Here is a 24,585-nt window from a genome sequence, read left to right on the forward strand (position 1 = left end):
TGACATTTAATGAGCATACAGTATGTCATATGCCTTAGTGCATTGTTGTACTTAATAATCACAATCACAACCAGTTTTTAATATTATTTTATGAATAAAGAAACTGACACATAGGGAGGTTAAATTGCCCAAAATTAAATAGCTAGGAAATGACAAGGGGCAGGGAGGCGGGGAGGCTCAGACATAGGTATTCTGATGCCCAATATTTTCATCTTTTCACCATGTCACATTGTTGGGTAAATTTCTGACTCCACCAATCCTAAGGAAGAGAGTAAGATAGTAGAGCGGGTGTCTCCCTTTATCCCACTGGAGTGAGAAAAAGCCTGAATATATGCAGAAAAACCAGTAAACTGAGAAATTCAGGAAACAGGTTAGGAAAGGCACCCTTCTTCAAAGAGTCTGTGTGGATTCCTCTTTTTACCTCACACATGGACACACATCACACACACTACACATCACTTGTCAGCTGACTATGTACCATTTTTACTTAGGTGAAGTTTTTGCTAACCACCTCCCCGGCCCAAAAATCTCTCCTACAGTGACTCAGAAATAAAGATAGCCCATAGAGGTAAAAAGTAGAAGAAAATGAACGCAAAAGACTTAGTGAAATGAAAATTAGTCCCCGAGTAAAAACCGAGTCGACAAGAAATAGGAAGCTAGAAAAGGAGACAGTTCATCTACTGAACTGTACTGTTGATGGTGGAGGGAGGCACTCTGTGTAGGAATCTTAAGGAATTTAAGGGTGGACACAGGGGAGACTGGAGGAAATGACAGCCTGTCAAATGCTTAAAACCTTCAGGACCCCTGCCTTTTCTTCTACTGTTGATCAATTGGTCTCCTGAAAAGACAGTAACTATAACCTCTGAGTAATCTCCTGGATCATTGTAGCTATACGTTTGTATCACCCTCCCTCCACACTTCCTTATTCCCCACGCCCCAGGCAGAAGTGACAAAACAGAGACTTCTGAACACATTTATTTGATATGTCAAGTGGAGTGAGGAGTGATTTAGAACTACTCTCCACTTCTACTTGTGGGAGTGTTCATAAGCTCAGACCGACAGTAGAGCAGCTTAGAGCCCATGACCCACCCCTTGGGAAAATGAGACAACCTGTTGTTGTGTTTGAGGGAACAGGGTGGGAATAAAAAGTAGGAAGTTGAGAGCAGGAAAGAGCAGCACTGAGACTGGGAGTTGCTGCAGGAACCCCAAGAAGTGAAGCGATATCCTGAAAAGTGTTTGGGGTTGGAAGCAGGGTGTGAACAAGGAGCCAGGCCTGGAGAGAGAAGCAAGACCTGCAAAATGGAGTGGAAAATTCATGAGAAAGTAGAGTGTGCAAAATCATGATAGGCTGTGTTGCAGGGCATACATGGAAAGCAAGGGAGTGCTTCTGCAGGAGGGCAAAGATATAGGAGAATACCCATAAGTAGGGGTCCTTACTGCTTCTGAACAAATGTGAGTGAGTTTGGACCCTAGCACAAGTGGTCCTCTGTGTTTATTGGTGTGCTGTGCCTGTGGGTATTCAAGTAATCCCACATGCTTGTGAAATGACCAGGGCATGAATTCTTATGTCTGTAACCCAGTTAATGGAGTACTTATCCTTCCTTGCTAATAAGTTTGCTGTGCTTGTGGACACGTTTACCCATGTGTACGTGCATCGTGCCATAAGCACATGCAAGAGATCCCTGTGTCCAAGGTATGCGTAAGAGCTGGTTCTCCAATCTGTCCCATCAATGTCTGATCCCCGCCCTCCTTGGCTCCTCCCACTTATCTCAGCGCCCTGATTCCCCTGGCCCGCCTAGGCTTTGGAAGCCCCCTAGCAGGCGGATCTGCTCAGTCTGCATGGAGTGGCGTCTCACCAACTTGCGCTTGGTCCTGGGAGAGCCAGGCACCCCGGGGTGGGGAGGGGCAGGCAGTGAAGGCGCCCGACCTCCGGGTTGGGGGCGAATGTCGGGGATGGGGGGGTGGGGACTGACGTTGAGTGGGGGCAGGAAACCCGGCCGCGTTTGGGAGATGTGGTCCAGGAGCAGCGTCCCTGAGCCCCTCCGTTCCAGCAGCCCGGGACTCCGCCTCCGCCCGCTCAACGGAGACACAGCCCCGGGCAGACTTTCCTGGGACTGACGCGGGGAGGGAACCGAGCCGGCTGGAGGGAGGGTCAGCGGGGAGGCGCTGTATCGGCGACGTTCGAGGGACAGTCGACTGGACTCAGGCGAATCAGGGCAAAGATGTCCGGGGGTGTCGAGCTCCACCGGCTCCATGCGGCTCAGTTTTTGGCGTAGCCCTGAAGAGGGACCAGACTCTTGAGCCTCGGGCGCCGTGTTTCGGCGAGAGAGAGGACCTCCGCCAGTCACTTTTTCCGCCCAAGGGGGAGGATCCTCTGGGCCTTCCGTGCTGTGACGTCGGGAAAGACGGGGTCGACCCGTCAGAGTCAGACCATTGAATTCCGCGGTCAGGCGCTCGATCCCGGGTCTTCCTTCGGCGGGAGGGACAGGTTGAGGCGGAGCCACTAGGCCCCAGGGCTCGGAGTTAAGCCTTTTGAGTGGTTTCGGGGGGTGTCGAGGCGGTTTGGGGAGCGGCTCAGAAGGGGAGGGGTCATCAGGAGGCTTAGGAAGAGGGAATTCAAATACGTCCCGCTTCTCCTCTTCTTCCTGGGCGCGAGGGGATAACAACCCTCGTCCTCCTGCAGTTTGCAATTGGATTTCCGAAGGCGACGTGCAGACCCCCGGGCTAGGAGGAGCGGGAGCAGGGTCCTCCACCCCGGGGGACGGTGGGGAATTGAGATACTGCCGGGTCTTCTTGGTGCCCGAGGGCGAGGTATCCGTGGTTATAATGATGACCTCCGTGCCCTTGGCCTTGCAGGCGTCCAGGAGTGTGGCAAGGGTCTCGCGGTCTCCGCGGTCCAGGGCATGGACAAGCGCCGAGGCGCCTGCGTGATCTCGGACTGAGGGATCTGCGCCGTGGGCAAGGAGCAACGAGGCCACTGCGGCACCCCCACCCCCGGCGCAAGCGTGCATGAGAGCGGTGCGCCCTAGGCGGTCTGCGATGTTGGGGTCTGCGCCTTGCTCCAGGAGGTAGCGTACCATGCGCGCCTTATTCTGGGGGTCGTCGTAGCGGGCCCGACAGGCCGCCATTAGCGCAGTCTCCCCCTGGGCATCACCCTCATTCACGTATGCTCCTCCCTCCAGAAGCAAACGGGCCAAGCGTAGCTTACCCTGACCCACGGCCCGAAGAAGAGCGTGTCCTTCGGTGTGCAGCATAGCTGCGGCTGGGGCGAAAGCACCGATAGAACCGGGACTGGGACCTGCCGAGGATGGCTAGGGATCTGGGGCTTGTGGCTGGCAGAGGCCTGAGGTCTCAGTGGTGAAGCCTATCCCTGCGAGAAAGAGATTTTATTGACAGATTCAGCAGGGAAACTGAGGCACCGGGTGTGAGGCGGAAGAAATCTACAAAGCTTACAGCCCTTCCTCTAACTCCTGCCTTTGAGCCGCCCCTTCCCTCCAGCGCATGCCTGAGGAGGTGGGAAGGAGGCACCCGCACCAAAGGATGAGCGCGCGTGCAAATATGTACGTGCACGCGCAGGGATATTCGCACCCCCAACCTCACCCCTCGGCTTATCAGACCTTTCCAGCATCCCCCTTTTCTTAACCACACTTGGAATCCCCCTTTCTAGGATGCTGAACGCCACCCACCCACACATATGCACCGGTACAGTCACACACCACATTTCCATTTCTAATCTTTTTTAGGTTGCCACAACCCCTAAAATTGAGTAGGGGTAGGAAAACATCTTGCGTTTAAGACCTAAAAGGGATGGAGGAATAATTGCGGGTTTCTATTGCCCCTGCTATATTCCCCATCACTCCATGCTCTTTTCCCTTCCAGATTGTGAGCCCAAATAGATACCTGAATGTCCGCAGAATTTCTGCCAGGCCAGGATTGGAGACGCGGCCATGGAGCAGCTGGAATGCAGGAGCCGAGTTCCAGGGGGCTCATATGGCGTGGGGGGGGGGGTGCCCGGATTCCCCTGGTGTCAGTATCTGCGCCCCAGCGCCGGATCCTGGTTCCTCCTCCCGGTGCGCCCCGGGCACAGCGCCGGCTCCGGAGGAGAGAAGCTGGGGGGGGGGGGCGGAGCTCTGCTGTGCTATTTATAGCCCAGTCTCTGCGGGTGGGGGCGTCGGCACCAAACCGCTCCCCACCCATGCACACATAAACCCTGAAAAACCTAGAGACTGCAGTCCTGACTTCCCTTTCTCAGCCGACCTCCCCTCAGCCCCAACAAACCTAAGCATTCCTTAGGAGACTCCTCTGCGACCTATACAGCGAGCGTTCGGATTCTTCGCGGAGCTTCAGCAGATCTCCACTCAGTGTGTTTATGCGCTCCTGTGCACCAGACCTGACTGCCACACACTGCATATGGCACACTGTTGCAGAGGGGTGGAGGGAGGCGATTAAGATCCACATCGGCGTCCACACTGCAGAGAATCTGGTTGTCTTCATGCCAGGGAAACATGGTCCAGCCTGGAGTTAGACACAGCAGTACAGCCCCAGTCTAGTCCTTCCGAAACAGAATACTCACCACAGAGAATACACACCTTCAGCTCCCTTATTTAGAGCTCCTAGATAAGTGTGAAGATGATGGATATCCAGGGCATTTTTAGATAGGGCAAGGGTCATTCCCAGACACCTCTTCCCCCTGCGCGGGAAGCGGGGGCGGGGATAGGAAAGGGGCAGGAAGATGAGCAGAGCATGTACCGCACACCCACTTTTATTGTATCTCTTTGCTCTTGATCTTGCTTAGACTCATTTTTCCATCTTGTTGGAAGGTCCCTGTCCGAATCACTCTGTCTTCTCTATTCCTGTTTGTCACTATTGGTCTCTCTCACTGTCTGCCTCTCCTTGCCACCTGCCCTGTCTCCATGGTTACCACAGCTTCCATCTGCATATTTTAGGAATGAGTTTGTGTCCAGCTGGAAGACACCAAATGAAGTGGGGGATGAAAAAAATCTGAAGATTTGTAAGGTTCACCAGGGTCCTAGATAATTCGGAGGCTGGAGGCCCCCAGACAGAAGACACTAAAAATAAAGTTCCTGGGTAAAGGAGAGAGAAAAATATTTACAGCATAACTATCGATTTTTACTAGTTACTGATGGCAAATATGTACCAAGTGCCTCATATATCATATTTCCAATTCTTCACAACTCTGTAAGATGGGAGCTACAATCTTCTTGTAAAACATGATATAACAAGGTTAAGCAAGGTCTCCGGAGCTTCCCAGCTACGTTTTTGTTCTATTCCAAAGACGGCACTTTCCATTTCACCTACCTACAGCCTCCCAGTCTATTTTCTCTGATATCTGGGATATTCTTGTAGACTGACTCCTAGATTCTATCTCCACTACCTTCCCTCGGTGTCTGTCCTCTGTCCTCCTCCTTCGCCCACCGCCCTTTACTAAGGGGTTTGGAAAGCAGTAGAAAATGCAGAAAACACAGGCCTTTACCCTAGTTCCCCAAACCTTCTTTCCACCTTTTCATAGACTTGGCAGCAACCCATAGAAATAACGTTTTTAGAAAAAGAAGCGTCCACTGGCGGCGCTGGAGAAGGTGGTGTAGGATTGAAGGGAAGGTTGGAATAATGGAGGAGAGGCCATTTGTGAAGTCAGAGTCACAAAGAGACTTGATTCCTAAAGAGTAGCTTTCAAGGGGTTCGTTTCTCTTTAGAAGCTTTCCTTTTTCGGCCTCTCTTGGTGCCTCCCTCAACAGAGTCCCTCGATGATATATGAGAGGGGGTTCTCTCTGAGAACGCCTGCTGGCCAGGCGCACCTCTAACTGCGGAGAAGACGGCAGTAAATGACCCCCGCTAATTCTGCAGCCGCACCCCTCGGGGCGGCCAGCTCCCGGGCCCTAGTTCCGGCGGCTCGCTTCGCCCCCTCCCTCCTCCGTCTGGGTTTCACGGGGGCGGCCCTCCCTCCCCGGCTTCTACGAGATTGGCCGCGAGGACCCACCAATCGCGAGCTCCGGGAGGACCCACCAATCGCGAGCTCCGCGAGGACCCACCAATCGCGAGCTCCGCGAGGACCCACCAATCGCGAGCTCCGGGAGGCGGGCTCAGAGCGCCGCCGGTTTGAGGAAGACAAGCCAATTTCAAGTTGACCGCGCCGTGCGCTCCGCGTGCGGGAGGGGCAGCAGGCGAGGTCCGACCCGGCGATTGGCCGCTTGGGTCCCACGCTCCCAGAACTGGTTCCCCGGGCCGGCTGGGACCGACGCCGCTTCCGGCAGCCTGTTGGGTCGCCCTCTGGCCCCTGAGCTCCTCTCGTGGGCGCCGGTGGCTGTGTCGGTCGTAGGGCAGAGAACCGTAAGTTGTACCTCCTTCATGGGGAGGGGGCTGAGGCCAAAGTGGAAAGGCTCATCCTTGTGTCTCTTTGCTACGGCCTCAGCTTCCGTGAACCTCCTGATATTCTCCCCTAAGAGCCTGACTTTTTTTTTTTTTAATCCATCAAGACGTAGCTCTCACCTCCTACCTGTGGCTTTCCTGGACTGCTTTTCTTGCAGAACTCATTTGTCCCAGTCGATGGTAGTATTTTACGCATGTCTCTATTAGGGTGCACTCTCTTATAGTGTTTCTGTTTTAAATCATTTGATTTGATTTGATTTCAGTTGTTAATGGATCTTTATTTTATTTATTTATATGCGGCGCTGAGAATTGAACCTGTTGCCGCACACATGCTAGGCAAGCACTCTACTTCTGAACTGCCATCCCTGCCCCTCTGATAGTGTTTCTGTTCCTCTTAGATCATAAGGTTTTGTAGGGCAGGTTCTAGTACTTAATACATAGTGCCCAGTGAGCGTTAATTGAATGGAATTGATTTCTGGAAACTAGCACTCTCGGGGAGGCAGAATTTAAATTCCTTATATAATTAGGGAACAATAAGAGACACTACGGTACATAATTACGGGCTTTCAAATTAGTGGTTCATAGTATTAGCGTTTCATAATTGCTTTCAGAATCCAGAGAAGAAAGAAGGCAAGAACTTGAGGGGAGTCTTTATGCATCACAAGGTCTCAAATTTGGAGAGACTATAGAAATCATGTATTCATTCTACAGATATTTATTGAGTGGCTACTATATGCCAGAAAAATGTTAGACAATGAGAATCATAGTGAATTATTTACTCTAGTTATGCATCGTTCTTTTGATAAACCCTTTTTAATAAATTGTTATTCAGCTTCTATGTAAACATCTTTGGGTGGAGGACAGGATTAAAGGCAGGTCCTCCTGAATGCTAAGCATGCACTCTGCCACCAAGCTACACACCCAGACCCCCCCTTTTTAAAAATATTTTTTTCAAGTTGTTGATGGACATTTAGTTATTTATTTATATGCGGTTCTGAGAATTGAATCCAGTACCTCACACATGCTAGGCAAGGGCTATACCACTGAGTGGTCTGTCACGGTGCTGGCTCCCCAGTGTTTTTAATGTTTTATGTAGAGACCAAGGTCTTGCTGAGTTACTTTAGGACCTTGCTAAATTGCTGAGGCTGGCTTTGAACTCACCCCAGCCCCAGACCCTCTCTTTAATAAAAGAACTCCCTATTTTTCTTTGCAGGTCATTCCATTTCTTTTTATTGTATTTTTTAGTTGTAGTTAGACACAATACCTTTATTTATTTATTTTTATGTGATGCTGAAGATAGAACCCAGGGCCTCACACATGCTAGGCAAGTGCTCTGTGGCTGAGCCACAACCCAAGCCCTAGTCATCCCATTTTTGATATTTGTTCTTCAGTCAATATCCAACAAATATTCTAAATAATATGTAGCTCAGGAGACCTATCCTAGTTGTAGCACCCTTTTTTTTTTAAGAGAGAGAGAGAATTTTTTAATATTTATTTTTTAGTTTTCGGCGGACACAACATCTTTGTATGTGGTGCTGAGGATTGAACCCGGGCCGTACACATGCCAGGCGAGCCCGCTACCGCTTGAGCCACATCCCCAGCCCCTAGTTGTAGCACTCTTAAAAGAAAATCATTCCTTTTATTTACTGATTATAGAAGTTATATTCGTTTATTTCAGAAGATTTGGAAACATAAAGATATAAAGAAAAATGCCCATTATTTCATGGCCCTAATATTAAATGATAAATATTATTAATATTTTGATATGTACGATTTCAGTTTCTTTCTCTGTGTGTATATACATATGCAAAATTGTGTGTGTATACATACATATGTATCTTATACATAAATAGGACCATACAATAAGTAGAACTTTATATTGTTTCCCCCCACTCTGTATCGTGAACATTTTTTTGCTTTTATTTACTTTTATTTTTTAAAATATTGTTTAGTTGTTAATGGATGTTTATTTATTTTTTTTTTTAAGAGAGAGAGAGGTAGAGAGAGAGAATTTTTTTTAATATTTATTAGTTATCGGCAGGTACAGCATCTTTGTTTGTATGTGGTGTAGAGGATCGAACCCGGGCCGCACGCATGCCAGGTGAGTGCCCTACCGCTTGAGCCACATCCCCAGCCCGGATGTTTATTTTTTTATTTATGTGGTGCTGAGGATCAAACCCACTGCCTCACACATGCTGGGCAAGCGCTCTACCACTGATCCACAACCCCAGCCCCCTGCTTTTAAATATTATTTCAAGTTGTGATTTTTATGGCTACATAATAGTCTAAAATGCTATTTGAGTTTTTTAATTGTTCATTTATTACTGCACCATTGAGGTTATTTCAAAAATTTTGTTATCATAAGTAGCTCTTTGATGAACATATTTGTATATCTGTTTTTTCTTTTTTTTTTTTTTTTTTTACCAGAGATTTTACCCAGTGGTGCTTAACCAGTAAGCCACATCCCCAGTCCTTTTTTTTTTTGATACAGGGATTGAACCAGGGGCTCTCGACCACTGAGCCACATCTCCAGCCCTGTTTTGTAGTTTATTTAGAGACAGGGTCTCACTGAGTTGCTTAGGCTGGCTTTGAACTCGTGATTTTCCTGTCTCAGCCTCAAAGCCACTGGGATTATAGGTGTGCGCCATGGTGCTGGCTTCCCAGTACTTTTTAATGTTTTATATAGAGATGGGGTCTTGCTGAGTTACTTTAGGACCTTGGTAAATTGCTGAGGCTAGCTTTGAACTCACAATCCTGCCTCAGCCTCCTGAGCCGCTGGGATTATAGGCATGCACCACCATACCCGGCTAACTGATGATTTCTTTAGGATAGTTTTTAAAAGTAGGATTATGTATTAAGAATATAAATGTTTAAAAGGCTATTAATTGAAGTGATCCAATTGCTCCCTTGAAAGATTGTTTATAGTCTTTCCAATGAGGTATGAGAGTGTCCTTTCAAAAAAAAAAAAAAAAAACTTATAACAGGCTAAGTATCACTTACATCTTTGTTACCTTTGTCAATTTGATAGGTGCAGAAAGTCTTTATTGACTTTTTTTTTTTTTTGGTCAATTGCCTGTTCATCCTCTTTGCCCATTTTTTTTTTTTTTCCTGTTGGGATGATTTTTTTTTTCATTAGGTTTCCCAAGAAATATAATATAATAACAGTGTTAATTTTTTACCTTATTTATGACAAATATATCAACTGCAAATATTAGAGTGCCTAGGGGCTCAGTCCCTGGATCAATTCCTTTAGGGATCTCACAGTTTAATGGGTTGAAATATCATTTATAGGTTAGGAATGGTGGTCCATGCCTATAATCCCAGCTATTTGGGAGTCTGAGGCAGGAGCATCATAACTCTGAGGACAGCCTTAACAACTTAATGAGACCCTGTTTCAAAATAAAAACGGCTGGGGAAGTAGCTCAGTAGTAGTGCTACTGGATTCAATTCTCAGTACCACAACAAACAAACCAGAAATAATCATATATAGGCTTATGACTCCACCAGAATAAACTCCACATAAACCTTGTGGGAGCAGCAGTTTTGTTTTTTGTTTTTGGTCCTTTTTGCTCACTTTTATATCACTACCACCTAGAACAATGTCTGGTACATAATAGGCATTCAATAAATATTTATTGAATGAAATAAGGTTATAGTATTTATTAGCCCCATTTTATAGATGAGGAAACAGGTTTGGAGATAATAAATAAATTGCTAACATTTATACCCAGGAAATGACAAAACTGGGATTCAAATCCATGTTCTTACTCACTACAGTTACTGCCTTCGTCATCTCTGATGTATATGTTGATGTCTTTCTGTATGTGTTGTTGCAACTTTCTTTTTAGTAACTTCTACCACAATACACAGTTGTGCGTTACTGGGAATGAGAAGAGCATATATGAGATGTTATCATTTGGGGGAAGGCTGAGTACAAGGTAAGCACTAGAGAAGGTCCATGTTAAAGGGGAGAGGATTGGAACCAGATTATGGGAGACCTTAAATATCCTCAAGAATTTAGGCTCTATCCCTGTATTAAGTAAGTAGAGACCCATTATAGATTCCTGAACTGAATGGAGAGATGAATGGTTTATAGTTTCCAACTACCAGTTTATAGCCTAGAATAAATAAATTTTGTCTTCTCTCTGAGCCTTTCCTCCCAGCGTCCTTGGAGGTCACTCATTTAAATGGAAATGGAGTCACATTTGTCTAACCTCCAAGCTCATGGCCTTGTCTTGACTCCTCACTGCTTTGCAATCAGTGCAATTCCCACCTCCTCCGCTAGAACTGTCTGTCAAGCAGAAGGGTCCCTAAACCAGTGCTTTTTCCCCTGAAAGGGACTGTAGATATGATGAGAAATTCTTATTCTCTCTCTAGTCTCCATGACACCCTCCCTCCCCTAGTATGTTCTCTTTGAATAGATATAATTTTTTCCTCATATTTTTATGTAATTTTTTCCTCACTATTTATGTATAAGATACGTATGTATGTATATACACACAGAGAAAGACACTGAAATAGTACATATCAAAATATTAATAATACTTATCACTTAATATTAGGGCCATGAAATAATGGGCATTTTTCTTTATATCTTTATGTTTCCAAATTTTCTGAAATAAATGCATTTTACCTCTATAATCAGTAAATAAAAGGGATGATTTTGGGGCTGGGTTTGTGGCTCAGTGGTAGAGCGCTTGCCTAGCATGCCTAAGGGTTCATTCCCAGGAACCACATAAAAATAAACAAATAATATAAAGGTATTGTGTCCATCTACAACTACACAACTATTTTTTTAAAAAGGGATGATTTTCTCTTAAGAGTGCTACAATATAATTTTTCCCTTACATTAGGCTTAAAACTTTCTGGATTACCCAGACACATTTTCCCGTCTTTTCCTTCCAGCTACAGATTATTAATCTTACCAACTAGTTGGTAAGTATGTTTAAATTTATCATTACAAAAGCAGTATTTATTCAATATAGGGAAAACATTTAAATCCATATAACTAAAACAAAAATCCCCATCACCTCAAATAAATCAATGTTAATTTTTAGTGTATATCTTTCAAGAACAACTTTTTAAAAAATATGTATATTTTTTAGTTGTAGATGGACACAGTATCTTTATTTAATTTTTATGTGGTGCTGAGGATCAAACCCAGTGCCTCATGCATGCCAGGTGAGCCCCAGCCCCAAGAACAACTTTTTAATTTATTTGTCTGTATGTATTTTTGACAAAACAGATTATTTTCTACATATTGTCTTTTTTTTCATCAACTAATCTTTTGGTGAATTTCAAGTTGCTACTCACTTTAATGAAATAGATTTTACTTTTAGAACAGTTTTAGATTTACAGAAAAACTAAGCATATAGTATGTAGAGTTCCCCATATGTTCCTGACACATACTTTCATACTTTCCTTATTACCAGCATTGTACATTAGTATAGTGCATTTGTTACAATTAATGAAACAATATTGATATGTTATTATCATGCAGGTCAGTGTGTGTACACACACACACACACACACACACACACACACACACTCTTTTCATGTATCAGGATATTAGTTGAAATGTCTCCTTAGGCTTCTCTGGGCTGTGACAGTTTCTCAGACTTTCCTGTTTTTGATGACCTTGACAGTTTTAAGGAATAATAGTCTGGTGTATTATAAGATGACCCTCTGTTGGAAGTTGGTGTTTTTCTCATATTAGACTGAAGTCATGAGTTGTTCTGTTGTCGTTATTATTTTCTTCCAGTACTGGGGATTAAACTCAGAGGTGCTTTACCACTGAGCTACATCCCCAACCTTTTTAAATTTTCTACTTTGAGGCAGGGTCTCACTAAGTTGCTGAGGCTGGCTTCAAACTTGCAGTCCTCCTGCCTTAGCCTCCTGAGTCATTGGGATTACAGGTGTGCATCACTGCACCTAGGGAGGTGATGGGGTTTTGAGGGGATAATCACAGAGATAAGAGTACCATTTTATCATATCATATTAGGGACACATCTGTCGACATGATGACAGTTGTTGATGTTGACTTTGGTCACCTGGCTGAAGTAATACTTGTTCATCTCTCTATTGTAAAGTCATTCCCTACCCTCCAGCTTTCCAGATGGTTTTGAACAAAAATTTCTATGTAGAGTCCACAATTAAGGAATGAGGAGTTATGCTCCTCTCCCTTTTAGAGTGGAGTATCTACATAATTTATTTTTGGAATTTTGCATGAAAGATTTGTCTTTTCTCCCCCATGTATTAATATATTCAGTCATTTATGCTCTTATAGATTCATGGATAATTATTTTATACTTTGAGGTTATAATCCAATATGAATTTATATAATTTCTCAAATTATTCCAGTTTTGGCCATTAGGAGCTCCTTTAGTTGGATATCATGCCCCTTTGACAGCCCCATCAATGTGTGTGTGTGATTGTGGAGCACTTCTTACTTTCTGGCACCTTGAGATATTCCTGGTTCATTTTATTTCTTTCCTGCCCCGTCCTAAATTCAGCCATTTCTCCTAGGAGCCCTGTTTTTTTTGTTTTTTTTTTTAATGGGAAAATGGTATTAGAAACCAAGATCGGAGTGTTGAGTGTGCTTATTGGTGCGAGATATGGTTAACCAGCCTAGCTACCTATGACTGGCTCCTCAGGATTGATAGCAAGAGGCAGAGTCCAGTTCAGTACAAAGAGAAACTTTCTATTCATTAGAGTTGATTCACACTGGAAGGAGCTACCTGGGGGAAGAATGCATATCTTCTCTTTAGGAAAATACCACCAGAAACTGAATAGTAATTTACAGAGTGGAGTTGTACATTGGGAGGGGTTTGGATTAGATGACCTCTAAGGGTCTTTCCAGTTGCAAGTTTCTGTGTGCTTACAAGTGCTATTCAAAAGATCAGTTTGAGCTGGGTGCAGTGGCACACGCCTGCAATCCCAGTTACTCGGGATGCTGAGGCAGAAGGATAGCAAGCAAGGCCATCCTGGGCAACTTCCCAAAACTGTCTCAAAAAGTACTGTGGGTGTAGCTCAGTGGTAGAGTGCATCTAGGTTCAATTCAGTGCTACAATAAATAAATAAATATATGAATAAATAAGATCACTTTGATTATGTCTTTCTTCCTGTGGTTGACAACGAGATTCCTCTGGTGATTCGATTCATTCTTTTGTCCCCACAGTGCTTGGCACACTACCTTTTACATGTTAAATACTTAATGAATGTTTTGCTGAAATGCATTCCAGTGGATTAAATTCAGACTTGGTTAGGTTTGAAGATCAGGGAGAGAAATAATTCAAAAATTATATGTAGAAATATAGGTAATGATATACCCCAAATTGTCTTAGGGATTTATGGAAGTTTCATCCAAAGATCTAGTCACTTTCTCCTTTGTGCAGCAATTAGACTAACTAAAGTTATCTGTCCTGTTAAGACTATGTCTCATCCATGTTTATATTTCCAGAAATACCCTGCCTGACATTGTGTCTTCATGGTCAAAACTTGTGGAGTGACACTGACTTTTCAGGTGTCAGGGAGAGGAGATTGCCTTGCCCATCCTTTGCTTCCTGACTCTTCTGTTGTGCTTCTTTTTCTCTTTGTTTTTGTTTTTATCAGGTTTTTCTCACTGGATCTCTGACAATCCAGGCCCCCCTCCACCATGGCCAGCCGGGGTGGGGGCCGGGGTCGTGGCCGGGGCCAGTTGACCTTCAACATGGAGGCCGTGGGCATTGGGAAGGGGGATGCTTTGCCCCCACCCACCCTACAGCCTTCTCCACTCTTCCCTGTGAGTGTTCCCCTCCGTTCCCATGACTCCCATGTGCCCCTGGCTGACTCTACCTGACCCTAGATTCCTCCTGGGCCACCATAAAACTGTCCTCCTCCCTGCCCTCCCCACCCTCCGCCCTGTCTCTATACTTTGAACTCACAGGGATGTTTTTTAGGCCAAAAAAGTGTTTCTTCTTACTTCCCATACTCACAGCTTCCCAGCTTTCAAAATGCTGGGGTGTTCACCCTTTTTTTTTTTTTTTTTTTTTTTTTTTTTTTTTTTTTTTTGCCTCTGCTTATTCAGTGGGAGCTTGGATTAAATTGAGGCAAGAAGCTCTCATAAGTATGTCCTCCAGAATTTTCTCTCTGAACTGACCATGGCTCCTGCCTCCTTAGCCCTTGGAGTTCCGCCCAGTACCTCTGCCTTCAGGAGAGGAAGGGGAATATGTCCTGGCACTGAAGCAGGAGCTACGAGGGGCCATGAGGCAGCTCCCCTACTTCATCCGGCCAGCTGTTCCCAAGAGAGGTCAGTTGACCTGCTAACATCATGTTTGGATGCTTCCCATGGGCAGTGCCTGTGCTCAGCACCAGCACCGGGAGCTAGGGGAAGTATACTAACTAGGGAGATGATGGTAATCACTTCTATGTCTAAAATGCATCTCAGTGTGATTTGTTTTGAGTCTTACCATAGTCCTGGGACTGTGGGAGGTTGAGTATTAAGATCTCATTTCACACGTATAAATGAGGTGTGCATTAAATTTTAAGCAAAATTTAATAAGCCCCAAACAATCAGAAGGATGCAGGGTCTTTGAGCATCCTTCCTAGGTAAAATAGTAACCCTCTGGCTCGCAGGTCACAGGAGGTAGGTATGGGGGAACTAAAAGAGGAAACTTGGAAGGCTTGGGGCAGTGACCACTTACCAACTGGTATGCAAGGACGGTGTTTCAGTGTATTGACAGCTGGTGCTTTTCTGCTGGAGTCCTGAAAACTGGGGCTCAGAGAGGTGAAAAACTTACTGAATTAACCCTGTTAGCAAGGAGAAAAAGACTGAAACACTGGTTTCTTGCTTGGTATACTTTCCAGTTCACTACTTTATCTCTTAATATGGTAATGCCTTTGAGCTAAGGGAAAAAGAAATATCGTCATAATTTCAAGTGGCAGAAGGGCAGGTTAGAAGGTAATGAGGTCCTCACTGAAGCTGACTCCCTGGGCTGTGTGTTGGGATGAGAAGACCATTTCTTAATGTTGAAAGGGTGAACCCTCAGGAACAATCCTGTTTAAGGGCTCTAAAGGGATAAACCCTGATTCCTTATGTGGAAGCTAGAGAGAAAAAAGGAAAAGAAAGGTGGTGATAGGATCTCATAAAAATCAGAGGGAGGGGCTGGGGCTCAGTGGTAGAGCACTTGCCTAGCATGTGAGGCCCTGGGTTCCATCCTCAGCACCACATACATACATACATACATACATACATAAAGGTATTGTGTTTATCTATAACTAAAAAAAAATTGAAAGAAAAGAAAATCAAAGAGAGATCAGTAGAATTGAGGAAAGAGGGTGGGGCAAGGAGAAATATTAGGGAGTGGTATCAGTTACATTACATTATTGTAGCATGTATACGTTCAAATATGTAATGATGAATCCCACCATTATGTACAATAATGCACCATTAAAAAATATGGAGGAGCCAGACATGGAGGCACATGCCTGTAATCTCAGTGACTTGGAGACTGAGGCAGGAGAATCTCAAGTTCAAGGCCAAACTCATCAACTTAGCAAGACCCTCACCAACTTAGTGAGACCCTGTTTCAGAATAAAAACTAAAAAGGGGCTGAGGATGTAGCTCAGTGGTAAAGCACTCCTGGGTTCAATCTCCAGTACAGAAGTAAAAGAGAGATAAAACTCTGACCCTTGACCTCTGACTCTTCAGATGTGGAACGTTATTCAGACAAATATCAGATGTCAGGACCAATTGACAGTGCCATTGACTGGAACCCTGGTAGGTGGTGAGCTCTTTCATTGACTGCCCTTCTTTTAAATGCTTGATATGCCTCAAACCACCACCCCACCCTCACCCAAATGTCCCTGTATTCCCTTCCCTATGTAGGTCTACTAACTAGAACTTTACATAGGCTTCAAAACACTCTAAGATTTTTGTCCCCCAAACATCTCATAAATAACCCTCACTCCTCAGGAGGCATCTAACCCTCAATTTTGTCCTGAGAAACTTTAACCCAACCCCTTCCTTCCTTCCTGTCCTTTAAAACCCTCTTTTCTCCTTTAATAGCAGTCATTCATTATTCATAGATGACTCCAGGCAGGGTCCTGTTGACACTCACATTTTCATCATTCCCAGATTGGCGGCGTCTACCCCGAGAGCTGAAGATTCGAGTGCGGAAACTACAGAAGGAGAGTAAGTGTATCTGTAAAAGGAGGGAGAAGTTTCTTCTGTCCGCTAAAAGGTCTTTTCTCCTAATTCCTATCTGGTCCTAGAGTTTTTGTTAGGTGTCATGATGGCCACATGAGGGCAGCAGAGTGACAAGTTCACTGCAGGAGAGTAGAGTCCACGGCAGCCACTATGTGCTTTCTGACCCTTCACCTCTCGATCCCCCCACCAGGGACCACCATTCTGCTCCCCAAGAGGCCCCCTAAGACCACAGAAGATAGAGAAGAAACAATACAGAAATTAGAGGTGAGGAAAAATGTCAATAGAAAGCTCCTGGGCCCTAGATTTACTCTCTGTCTCTTGGCACATGTTTGCCGTGATTTTTTTCCCATCTGTGAACTGAATCTGAGTCTCTTCATCTTCATATGAGACCTTGGAAAAAAAGGAGGAAGAAGTGACTTCAGAGGAAGATGAGGAGAAAGAAGAAGAAGAAGAAAAAGAAGAGGAAGAAGAAGAGGAGTACGATGAAGAAGAGCATGAAGAGGTGACAGGGACCTTCCACTTCAGTCCCCCTCCCTTCCTCTCTGGATCCTCAACTCTTCACACTGCAGATGTTCTTCTCAGAGGGTTACAGGGCCAAAGGAGAAAATGCCACTGAAGGACAGGGGTCCCCTTCACATAGTGTATCCCCAGGCTGTACTCAAAAATGAACTGCAGGTTGGGTGCAGTGGCACATGCCTGCGATCCCAGCAGCTCAGGAGGCTGAGGCAGGAGGATCACAAGTTCAAGGCCAGACTTAGCAACTTAGCAAGACCTGGTCTCAAAATGAAAATAAAAAGGCCTGGGAGGTAGCTCGATGGTAGAACACCCGTGGGTTCAGTCCCCAGTATGGCAAAACAACTACGGCTAGAAGGGATGCTCCAGACCTGGGTGGGGTGATTGGGAGTAAAGGGTCCTGGTACAGAGGGAGGAAGGAGAATGCTGAAGCATGTCTGACTTTTACTTTTTCCATTTCAGGAAACTGACTATATCATGTCATATTTTGACAATGGAGAGGACTTTGGGGGTGATAGTGATGACAATATGGATGAGGCTATATACTGAAGAAAAGCTTGAAACAACACCCTGGACCCTCATATTTTTCTTGATTTGGAATAATTGTCCCTATTATTTAGTTTTGTGGACAAAAGAAATCATTTGGTCAGAGTCCACATTACCTATTCAGTCCCTGGAGAAGGAATGATGACCCATAGCATTCTTTTTTACCCCTCTTCTTCTGAAACTTTGTATCACTCTGATTCTTGGGGAAAGGGGCAAGTATCAATGAAGGGAAAGGAGAATGGAAAGAATAACCAGGTTAGAGCTGAGATAGCTGTATGCATACCACTACCTGATTTTTAGGTTTGGTTTTGTTTTGTTGGGGGTGTGTACATAATTGGGGGTGGGAACAGGAGGAATAAGACCAATTTTATATTTTTAAATAAAATGTTTTTTATCTGTCTCCAAAATGATGTCTGGTGAAAGGCTGAAGGGGATGCGCGGCTGAACCTGTCTCTACCTGACAAGAGTCCAGTGGGTACACTGAGTGTTGTAGCCTTCTTGACCCTTGTTTCTTCCCTCCCTATGCAGGTGGGACGCATATTCACTATCTAGCCCTGCCAGGGAATATTCAGAAACTCACCTACAGGGGCTGGTGGTATAGGTGTGAGACCCTGGGTCAATCCCCAGCACCACATGAAGATAAATAAACAAATAATAAAGATATTGTGTCCATCTACAACTAAAATAACTTGAAAGAAACTCATCTGCAGGACTGGGGGCGAGTTGCGGAGACTAGCCCCTACTCTGAACAGACTGGCCAGCTTCTGAGTTTCGGGTCTTCAGGCCAGAGCTACGCGATCACCTCTGTTCACATGTGTTCACAAGGACACAGGCCCTGGCTTTCCCACACTTGACCTTGATCATGCCCTTATTTACAAAGAGTGATTACAGCTATTTTTGTAGGGAGAGTCAAGAAAGCCAAACGTGGGGAGAGAGGAGGGGCTGACTGTTGTTCGGCATGCTCAGTCCTCTTTGAACAGATGTGTATGCCCAGGGAGCTCCCTAAATATCCTAATCTCCGCTGGCAGAAGCCACGGTGTCTCTTTTGGTCTTTCAGTTGTAGAATTCAGCGTCTTCTCATTCCCTTCTTTGAGGAGGGGGTGTAGGCGGTATTGCTTTACAGGAAGTAAGGAGGGTGGAGAGGAAGGGAGTGACTTAGGGACAGTCAGCTCTGAGAGATGCTTTCGCCCACACAGCTCTCCCCTGGGTGAGGTCACTTCGCTAGACTCTGATTGGCTCCTGAGAAGCCTTAGATGAGCTGATTGGTTCCAGCTACTTGCCACGCAGCTGTCACGAGTAAACTGCATGTCCAGAATAGGAACTGAATAAGGAGAAGGGCGTACCTATCTGGGTTGCTATAATAGCGGCCCTACTGAGCATTTGAAAGTCGTAAGGTGTTTGTAGGAGAACCTTCAAGAAGTTCCCCGACTGCATTTAAGCAGGCCATTCCCTGTAGCACCAAGTGGTAGAGATTGATAATCGGAGGTCAGATGTTTCTGACCCCTTTGTAAACCATGAAGAGGAACTATGACTTCACTGAGGGAAGCACGCACCTTAAAACTCTAGTTTCAGGAGCTGGGGTTGTGGCTCAAAGGTAGAGCCCTCACCCAGCATGTGTGAAGCACTCGGTTTGATCCTTAGCACCACATAAAATAAAGATATTGTGTCCACCTATAACTAAAAAATATTAAAAGGCATAGTTTCAACGTGGTAGTGTTAAGATAGAAGCAGCCAAGAAATTAGAAAAGGGAACAGGACTAGAAACAGAACATTCCAGAGTTATTGAGCAATTCGTGGTGCTTGGTGTGTTTTCTTTTCTAGTTCTCTGAGGTATTGTATGAGTGGAGCAGGGGCAGGGCAGGGGATCTGTCACTGGGGTTTTTCATAACTACATTTCAGCCTATGATTTTGATTAGGGAGAGCGCAGCAGAAAACAAAAGTAAAAGACCCTGAATTTTTTTCCTTTTACCATATTCCGTATATGTACATACACACTGCACACACCCAGCAGTCCTAACCTGCTCCACTATATCTGTAGCTATGGTGGGTTAGAGCCATTCACTAAATCCTGTGTAACCGAGTCTGGGAACAAAGAGTCTGGACCATGAACAGTGGAGAGGTTGAACCCCATCCCTACCTGTACCTCTACACATGCACACATCCTTTTTCACCAAGCTGGGGAAAGCAGGACAAAGGTTGGAATGACCACTTGGGATCAGTTGTACTGCCTCAAAGACAAAGTGTCAGAAAGATTCTTGAACTCTACTCTGTCTGGCCTCCTGCCCTTCCTGGCAGGTGACCTTGTTGGGCAAAGCCAGAGACAGGAGACCCGGCAGCTTCCCCAGATTCCAGACATAAGCTAGAGTGTTTCCATTGACCTTTCTCCGACTTACCATAGGTACTACTGGGCGGGCAGAAGCTAGAGTCCAATGCCAAGTACACAGAACTGCCGTTCCCTTGGAGGAACACTTGCAGAGGACTCACACAGTGCTTGTCAGCCCGTACTGTGGTCAGCTAGGGCCTGTTTGTGTGGAAGAGATGGTTTCCATGCCCACAACCTGGACCACACTGGCCCAGGCAGAGTAGGTTGTAAGACAAGAATCTTATTTTTCCCTACCCATGCTCCATCCCTTACCTTCCTGGTCCTCTCCCACTTTGGCAGGCAACTTGAGAACCAGGTCTGCAATCAAGTATAAGTATAGGTACTCAAAAGTAGTTTGCGGGGGGCCTGAATGGGAGACCTCGATATAAATTGCAACTTAGGGGCTGGGGATGTGGCTCAAGCGGTAGCGCTCACCTGGCATGCGTGCGGCCCGGGTTCGATCCTCAGCACCACATACAAACAAAGATGTTTTGTCCACCAAAAACTGAAAAATAAACATTAAAATTCTCTCTCTCTCTCTCTCTCTCTCTCTCTCTCTCTTAAAAAAAATTGCAACTTAGGATGTGAGTGGAGACCAAAAAAAAAAAAAAAAAAACTAGAGAGTCAACCTGGGTATGGTGGCATGCCTTAATTACAGCCATTTGGGATGCTGAAGCAGGAGGATCTCAAGCTCAAGTCCTGCCTGGGCAACTTAGTGAGATCCTGTCCCAAAATAAAAAAAAAATAAATAAAAATGGAAAGGGATTAACTTCAGTGGTAGAATACCCCTGGGCTCAGTCTCCAGTACAAAAAAAAAAAAAAAAATTGGAGAGTCAAATGGATAAGGTGATTGAATGCCCATGATTTAGTAAGAAAAAGACAGTTGTTTTCTTTAATTGATTTTTATTGTTGTTTGAACTTTGAAAGAAAGAAAGGGAGGCATGTAGGCATAGGCTGACTAAGAGGTAAGTTCAAGGGAAGAAATGCCATCTCAATTGGGCAAAACACTATTTTATTGTCCTAGTTTCACTACTTCATAGTTTTGTGCCCTGGAAAAATCATGTGAAGGTTCCATGCCTCAGTTTCCTCACTCTGATACGTGAATTTGGACTCCCCGTGTCCTCTGGGAACCCTTCCAGCTCTCACACAGTAGGACTGATATTGATCCACCTGCAAGAGTCCATATGGCTCTGAGAACAAAGGCAGGATGTGTTTGGCTTTTGCTAAACACATTCTATCCTCTGGATTTTCCCACCTTATTTTTGGCCTAGGCTGGCTAAAGATACCTCAGGCATCTAGCCAGCCATTCCCAAGAGTAGCAGGGAGATCAGAAATTCCATCAACTAACAACCAAAAAAAAAGGGGGGGGGGAATCCCTAGAGTTCAAGGTCACAGTCTGCAAGTCCCAACTCAAATCAGGCTGACTATTAAGATTTCTGACCAAGGAAGGGGCTGGCAGTTAAGGTCTTCTCTAGCCTTCTCAAATACCTCATCTGGCCTGTGGACAGAGAAGATAATTGAGCTAGACAGAAATAGCTCAGTTAGATAATCTGGCCAAACCAGTTGTAACCTTTTCTCTACTGACCTTTACACTACTAAGTCCATCTATTCCCCAAGGTTATTGGGGATCACAAATCAGGAAATAAGAAATTTCAGCTTTTTAGCATCATCTTGGAAAGGGCGTTGCCTATCCAACGGACCTAAATTTGCCTCTTTGAAACCTAAAAGGAAGGGAGGTTCTACCTCGACCCTAATAGGAGTCAGTGAGGAGATGCTGATTGATCCCTATCTACTGGACCTGAGAGGCCAAGTGCTGTTACCTTGAACTCCAAGAGCTAGGGAAGGAATCCAGAGTGGATTCCTGACCAATGTTCCATGATCTTGGAGTCTAGGACTATTTTCCACTCTCAAACGTCCCTTCCTCTCGGGAGCCTCACTATGGACTATGTTCCCCAAGTTTAGACCTCTGCTTCTTCCTCAGGGGTCCCCATCCCGTGTTTCCTTTTCTCTTGGTGTACAGTAGAGAAGGGGAAATGTCCAAATTCTGTCTAGCACTTTACTACACTCAGAACAGCATCGATAGTATTAGAATAGAGGGGGTCAGTTAGACCTATGTTTGTCTTTCTGAAAAGGGTGGGAGGAGGAAGAAGCCCACCAAAGTCAGGGACACAGGTTTGAGGTCTTTCTCTTCTTGGAAGGAATAGTTGAAGCCTCCTTTGGACAGAGAAAGAAACCCTCGTTTTCATCCTCCTTTTGCTCAGCTATGGCCAGAGACATAGCCATCTTGGAGAGGAAATTCCCTCATCAAGTAAATGCTTCTCCCTTATTTTTCTCGTGTAGGGTGCTAAGAGGAAGTGAAACAGAGATGGACCGTGGAAGAAAGGGGAAATGCTGACCAGCCCTTTTCTGAACACTTCATTTCCTTTCCCCAGCCTCTCTCCTGAGGCGTGGGCCTAGCTCCTGTCCTGGGTCTTGCTTTCCACCCTGAGCTACCCCTCTAACACCTGTGCAGAGACATCAGGGATGTCTGCACACATCACAGAAGCTGATGGGGCCAGGCAAGCAGCGGTGGCTCAGGACCAGAAGGAGATCTGATCTCTCAGGCTCCTTCCTTCTTGTCTTACAAAAAAAAAAAAAAAAAAGTTCCCCATCTTGAATCTCTCCCCATGTCTGTCTCTCCATGTCTCTCTTTGCTTCATGCCTTTCTACTGTGCTGCTTGAGTTGGTTTTTCCATGGGAGGATGTGGTAAGAACTATTTGGAGCCACAGAATATACCTGGCATATCTTCCTTAGTGTCAGTTTTACTTTGAAGATTTGGTGAGAGACAAATCACTTTTTATACTGAAACCAACACAAGTATACTATGTAATGTAAATCAAAATTTGCATTTTTAAAGACAAAATAAGCACATCAAAGACATTTCTCGCTTGTGACAGGTCTACTTTGGACTCCTCTGAGAGCCCTGAGGAGAATGGTTCATTCACTGTCCCAAATCTTAGGGACTTCAAATCTTAGAAGTCCTCCAGAGGAAATTCTTAGAGCAGCGATGACAACCCTAGACAAACTAAACAGCAGACAGAGGGCAGGTATGAAGAGATGAATTGGGTAGGGTGATGCCACAGAGGGAGGTGAGAACTGGCTAATCAGAATTTTCCTGGATTGATGCCATGACCGAATGTGACTCAATATTACCAAACATGGAGGCTTTTAATGAGAAGTTTGACAGTAGGTTTGAATGGAATCTGTTTTGGTTATATTGTTTCTTGACAGTGCAGGGGAGTGAATGATTTTGTGCATGCTAGGCAGACATTCCACCACTGACATTCCATCCCTGAAATCTGGTTTCTAAAGGTTCACAACCAATTTAAATTTTTAGAAAGAAACTGCATCGTGTCTAAATGTTTGCAAGCTGGTGCAGCCTGTAAGACTTCAGTTTGCCTCTGGCTCAGAGTTTCCTCCGGCTGTTTCAGTTCATCAACCTCAGCTAAAATCAAGACAGGAGGAGCAACATGAACCACAGGGCAATCTCTCTTCCCTACTTCTACCTCCCCACTGAGTTCCCATTAACCTTGGAGTATCTATGTCAGGAATACCCTTCCCCACCCACAAAGCAGCGTGGATTATATCAGAGAAGCTGAGCTATAGGAAAAAATGAGGGAAGAAAAGTTTGAAGAGAAGGCCAAAGGAAGATGAAGCCCCAAATGAGGAACTCTGGTAACTTATCACTTCTTCCCTACCTCCTTCCCTAACTTGCAGACCTCCCCGACAGTGAAAAGGAACTTACAGCCTCACCAATGAGCTGCCTCTCTCCTAGCCCTTCCAACCCCTGGGTGACAAAGTTTGCCAAAACCAGAGATAGCAAAATCTGCCTGGTCAGACTTTGTCACCATTTTGAACCCCTCTGACCTCCACAAACATTTCTTCTACTTTCCAAAGTTATATGAAGCCCAAACCTATGTTTCCAAGGTCTTCGATCATGTTCCTGAGAGTTGGGGCCAGTGGGTTGCATGAAGTCGCAGGAGAGTCTGGAGCCCTCCCGCAGGACAGCCTGAGGAGGCAGAACTGCAGAGACGCCTCTGAGGAGGACTGCACTTCTCTCTACCGGGAGGAAAGGAAGCACTGGTCCCTACCCAACCACTGTCTCCCTGATCTAGAGGAATATGAAGGTAAAACATCTTAAGAGCCTGAAACAGAAAGCAAAGCTTCTGCAGCTGAAAGGTGAGGCAAACATGAAAGACCAGGAATAGAAACAGACCAAGAGACAAAGAGGTAACCAGGAGTCTGGATGGATGAAGGAGGAAGCGAGAATTAGACAGGTGAGGTGGAAAGGAGGGGTCTTTAGTCATAGAACCATATAAGGAAATCACAATTTTCATGCCCCTAAACTCTCCTTCCCCTCCCAGCAACTGAAACCCTTTCTTTGACCATCTGTCCAGGAGGATAAAAATACCCATGCTGAGCACCTCGCCAAATATTTCCAAGAACCTGTTTACTGACCATTTGATTGACTTGGAGAGATCTGGTCAGCAGCTCCATCACCCAAAAAGGACTGAGAATGAAACTTGCTTGACATCCCAGGTCTCAGGCACA

The 24,585-nt window shown here is 45.2% G+C and overlaps 2 protein-coding genes and 1 long non-coding RNA gene across 5 annotated transcripts; 2 read left to right on the plus strand and 1 right to left on the minus strand.

Moving 5' to 3' along the window:
* Positions 1-1,010: 1,010 nt before the first annotated feature.
* ANKRD34A (ankyrin repeat domain 34A) lies at positions 1,011-4,032 on the minus strand. Its single transcript, XM_081305242.1, has 2 exons — positions 3,901-4,032; positions 1,011-3,370 (listed from the first exon to the last, which is right to left on the minus strand). Exon 2 carries the CDS (start codon positions 3,252-3,254, stop codon positions 1,770-1,772), a length of 1,485 nt encoding a protein of 494 aa, XP_081161368.1. The 5' UTR covers positions 3,255-3,370; positions 3,901-4,032; the 3' UTR covers positions 1,011-1,769.
* Positions 2,306-4,224, plus strand: LOC308655275. Its single transcript, XR_014023440.1, has 3 exons — positions 2,306-2,445; positions 2,857-3,068; positions 3,880-4,224. It is a non-coding gene; the product is annotated as an uncharacterized lncRNA (long non-coding RNA).
* A 1,989-nt stretch (positions 4,225-6,213) lies between these two features.
* On the plus strand, positions 6,214-18,031 carry POLR3GL (RNA polymerase III subunit GL). 3 transcript variants are annotated; one of them, XM_081305247.1, is made up of 9 exons: positions 6,235-6,348; positions 10,236-10,325; positions 13,999-14,167; positions 14,545-14,674; positions 16,076-16,144; positions 16,502-16,558; positions 16,764-16,837; positions 16,962-17,075; positions 17,549-18,030. In XM_081305247.1, the coding sequence occupies exons 3-9, from the start codon at positions 14,042-14,044 to the stop codon at positions 17,633-17,635; spliced, it is 657 nt and encodes a 218-aa protein (XP_081161373.1). In that variant the 5' UTR covers positions 6,235-6,348; positions 10,236-10,325; positions 13,999-14,041; the 3' UTR covers positions 17,636-18,030. The 3 variants fall into 3 exon arrangements, with proteins under 3 accessions (XP_081161372.1, XP_081161374.1, XP_081161373.1); XM_081305246.1 differs by lacking the exon at positions 10,236-10,325 and having other exon boundaries at positions 6,214-6,348; positions 17,549-18,029; XM_081305248.1 differs by lacking the exons at positions 10,236-10,325; positions 13,999-14,167 and having other exon boundaries at positions 6,215-6,348; positions 17,549-18,031.
* The last annotated feature ends 6,554 nt before the right edge of the window (positions 18,032-24,585 follow it).

Source organism: Spermophilus citellus (genome assembly GCF_964194105.1).
Source record: "Spermophilus citellus genome assembly, chromosome: 9".
NCBI lineage: Eukaryota > Metazoa > Chordata > Mammalia > Rodentia > Sciuridae > Spermophilus > Spermophilus citellus.

Coding starts and splice junctions, on each gene's coding strand:
- POLR3GL (XM_081305246.1), top strand. CDS start 14,042: ATGGCCAGCCGGGGTGGGGGCCGGGGTCGTGGCCGGGGCCAGTTGACC. Junction 14,168..14,544: donor AGCCTTCTCCACTCTTCCCT/GTGAGTGTTCCC, acceptor CTGCCTCCTTAG/CCCTTGGAGTTCCGCCCAGT. Junction 16,559..16,763: donor GCGGAAACTACAGAAGGAGA/GTAAGTGTATCT, acceptor TCCCCCCACCAG/GGACCACCATTCTGCTCCCC.
- ANKRD34A (XM_081305242.1), bottom strand. CDS start 3,254: ATGCTGCACACCGAAGGACACGCTCTTCTTCGGGCCGTGGGTCAGGGT.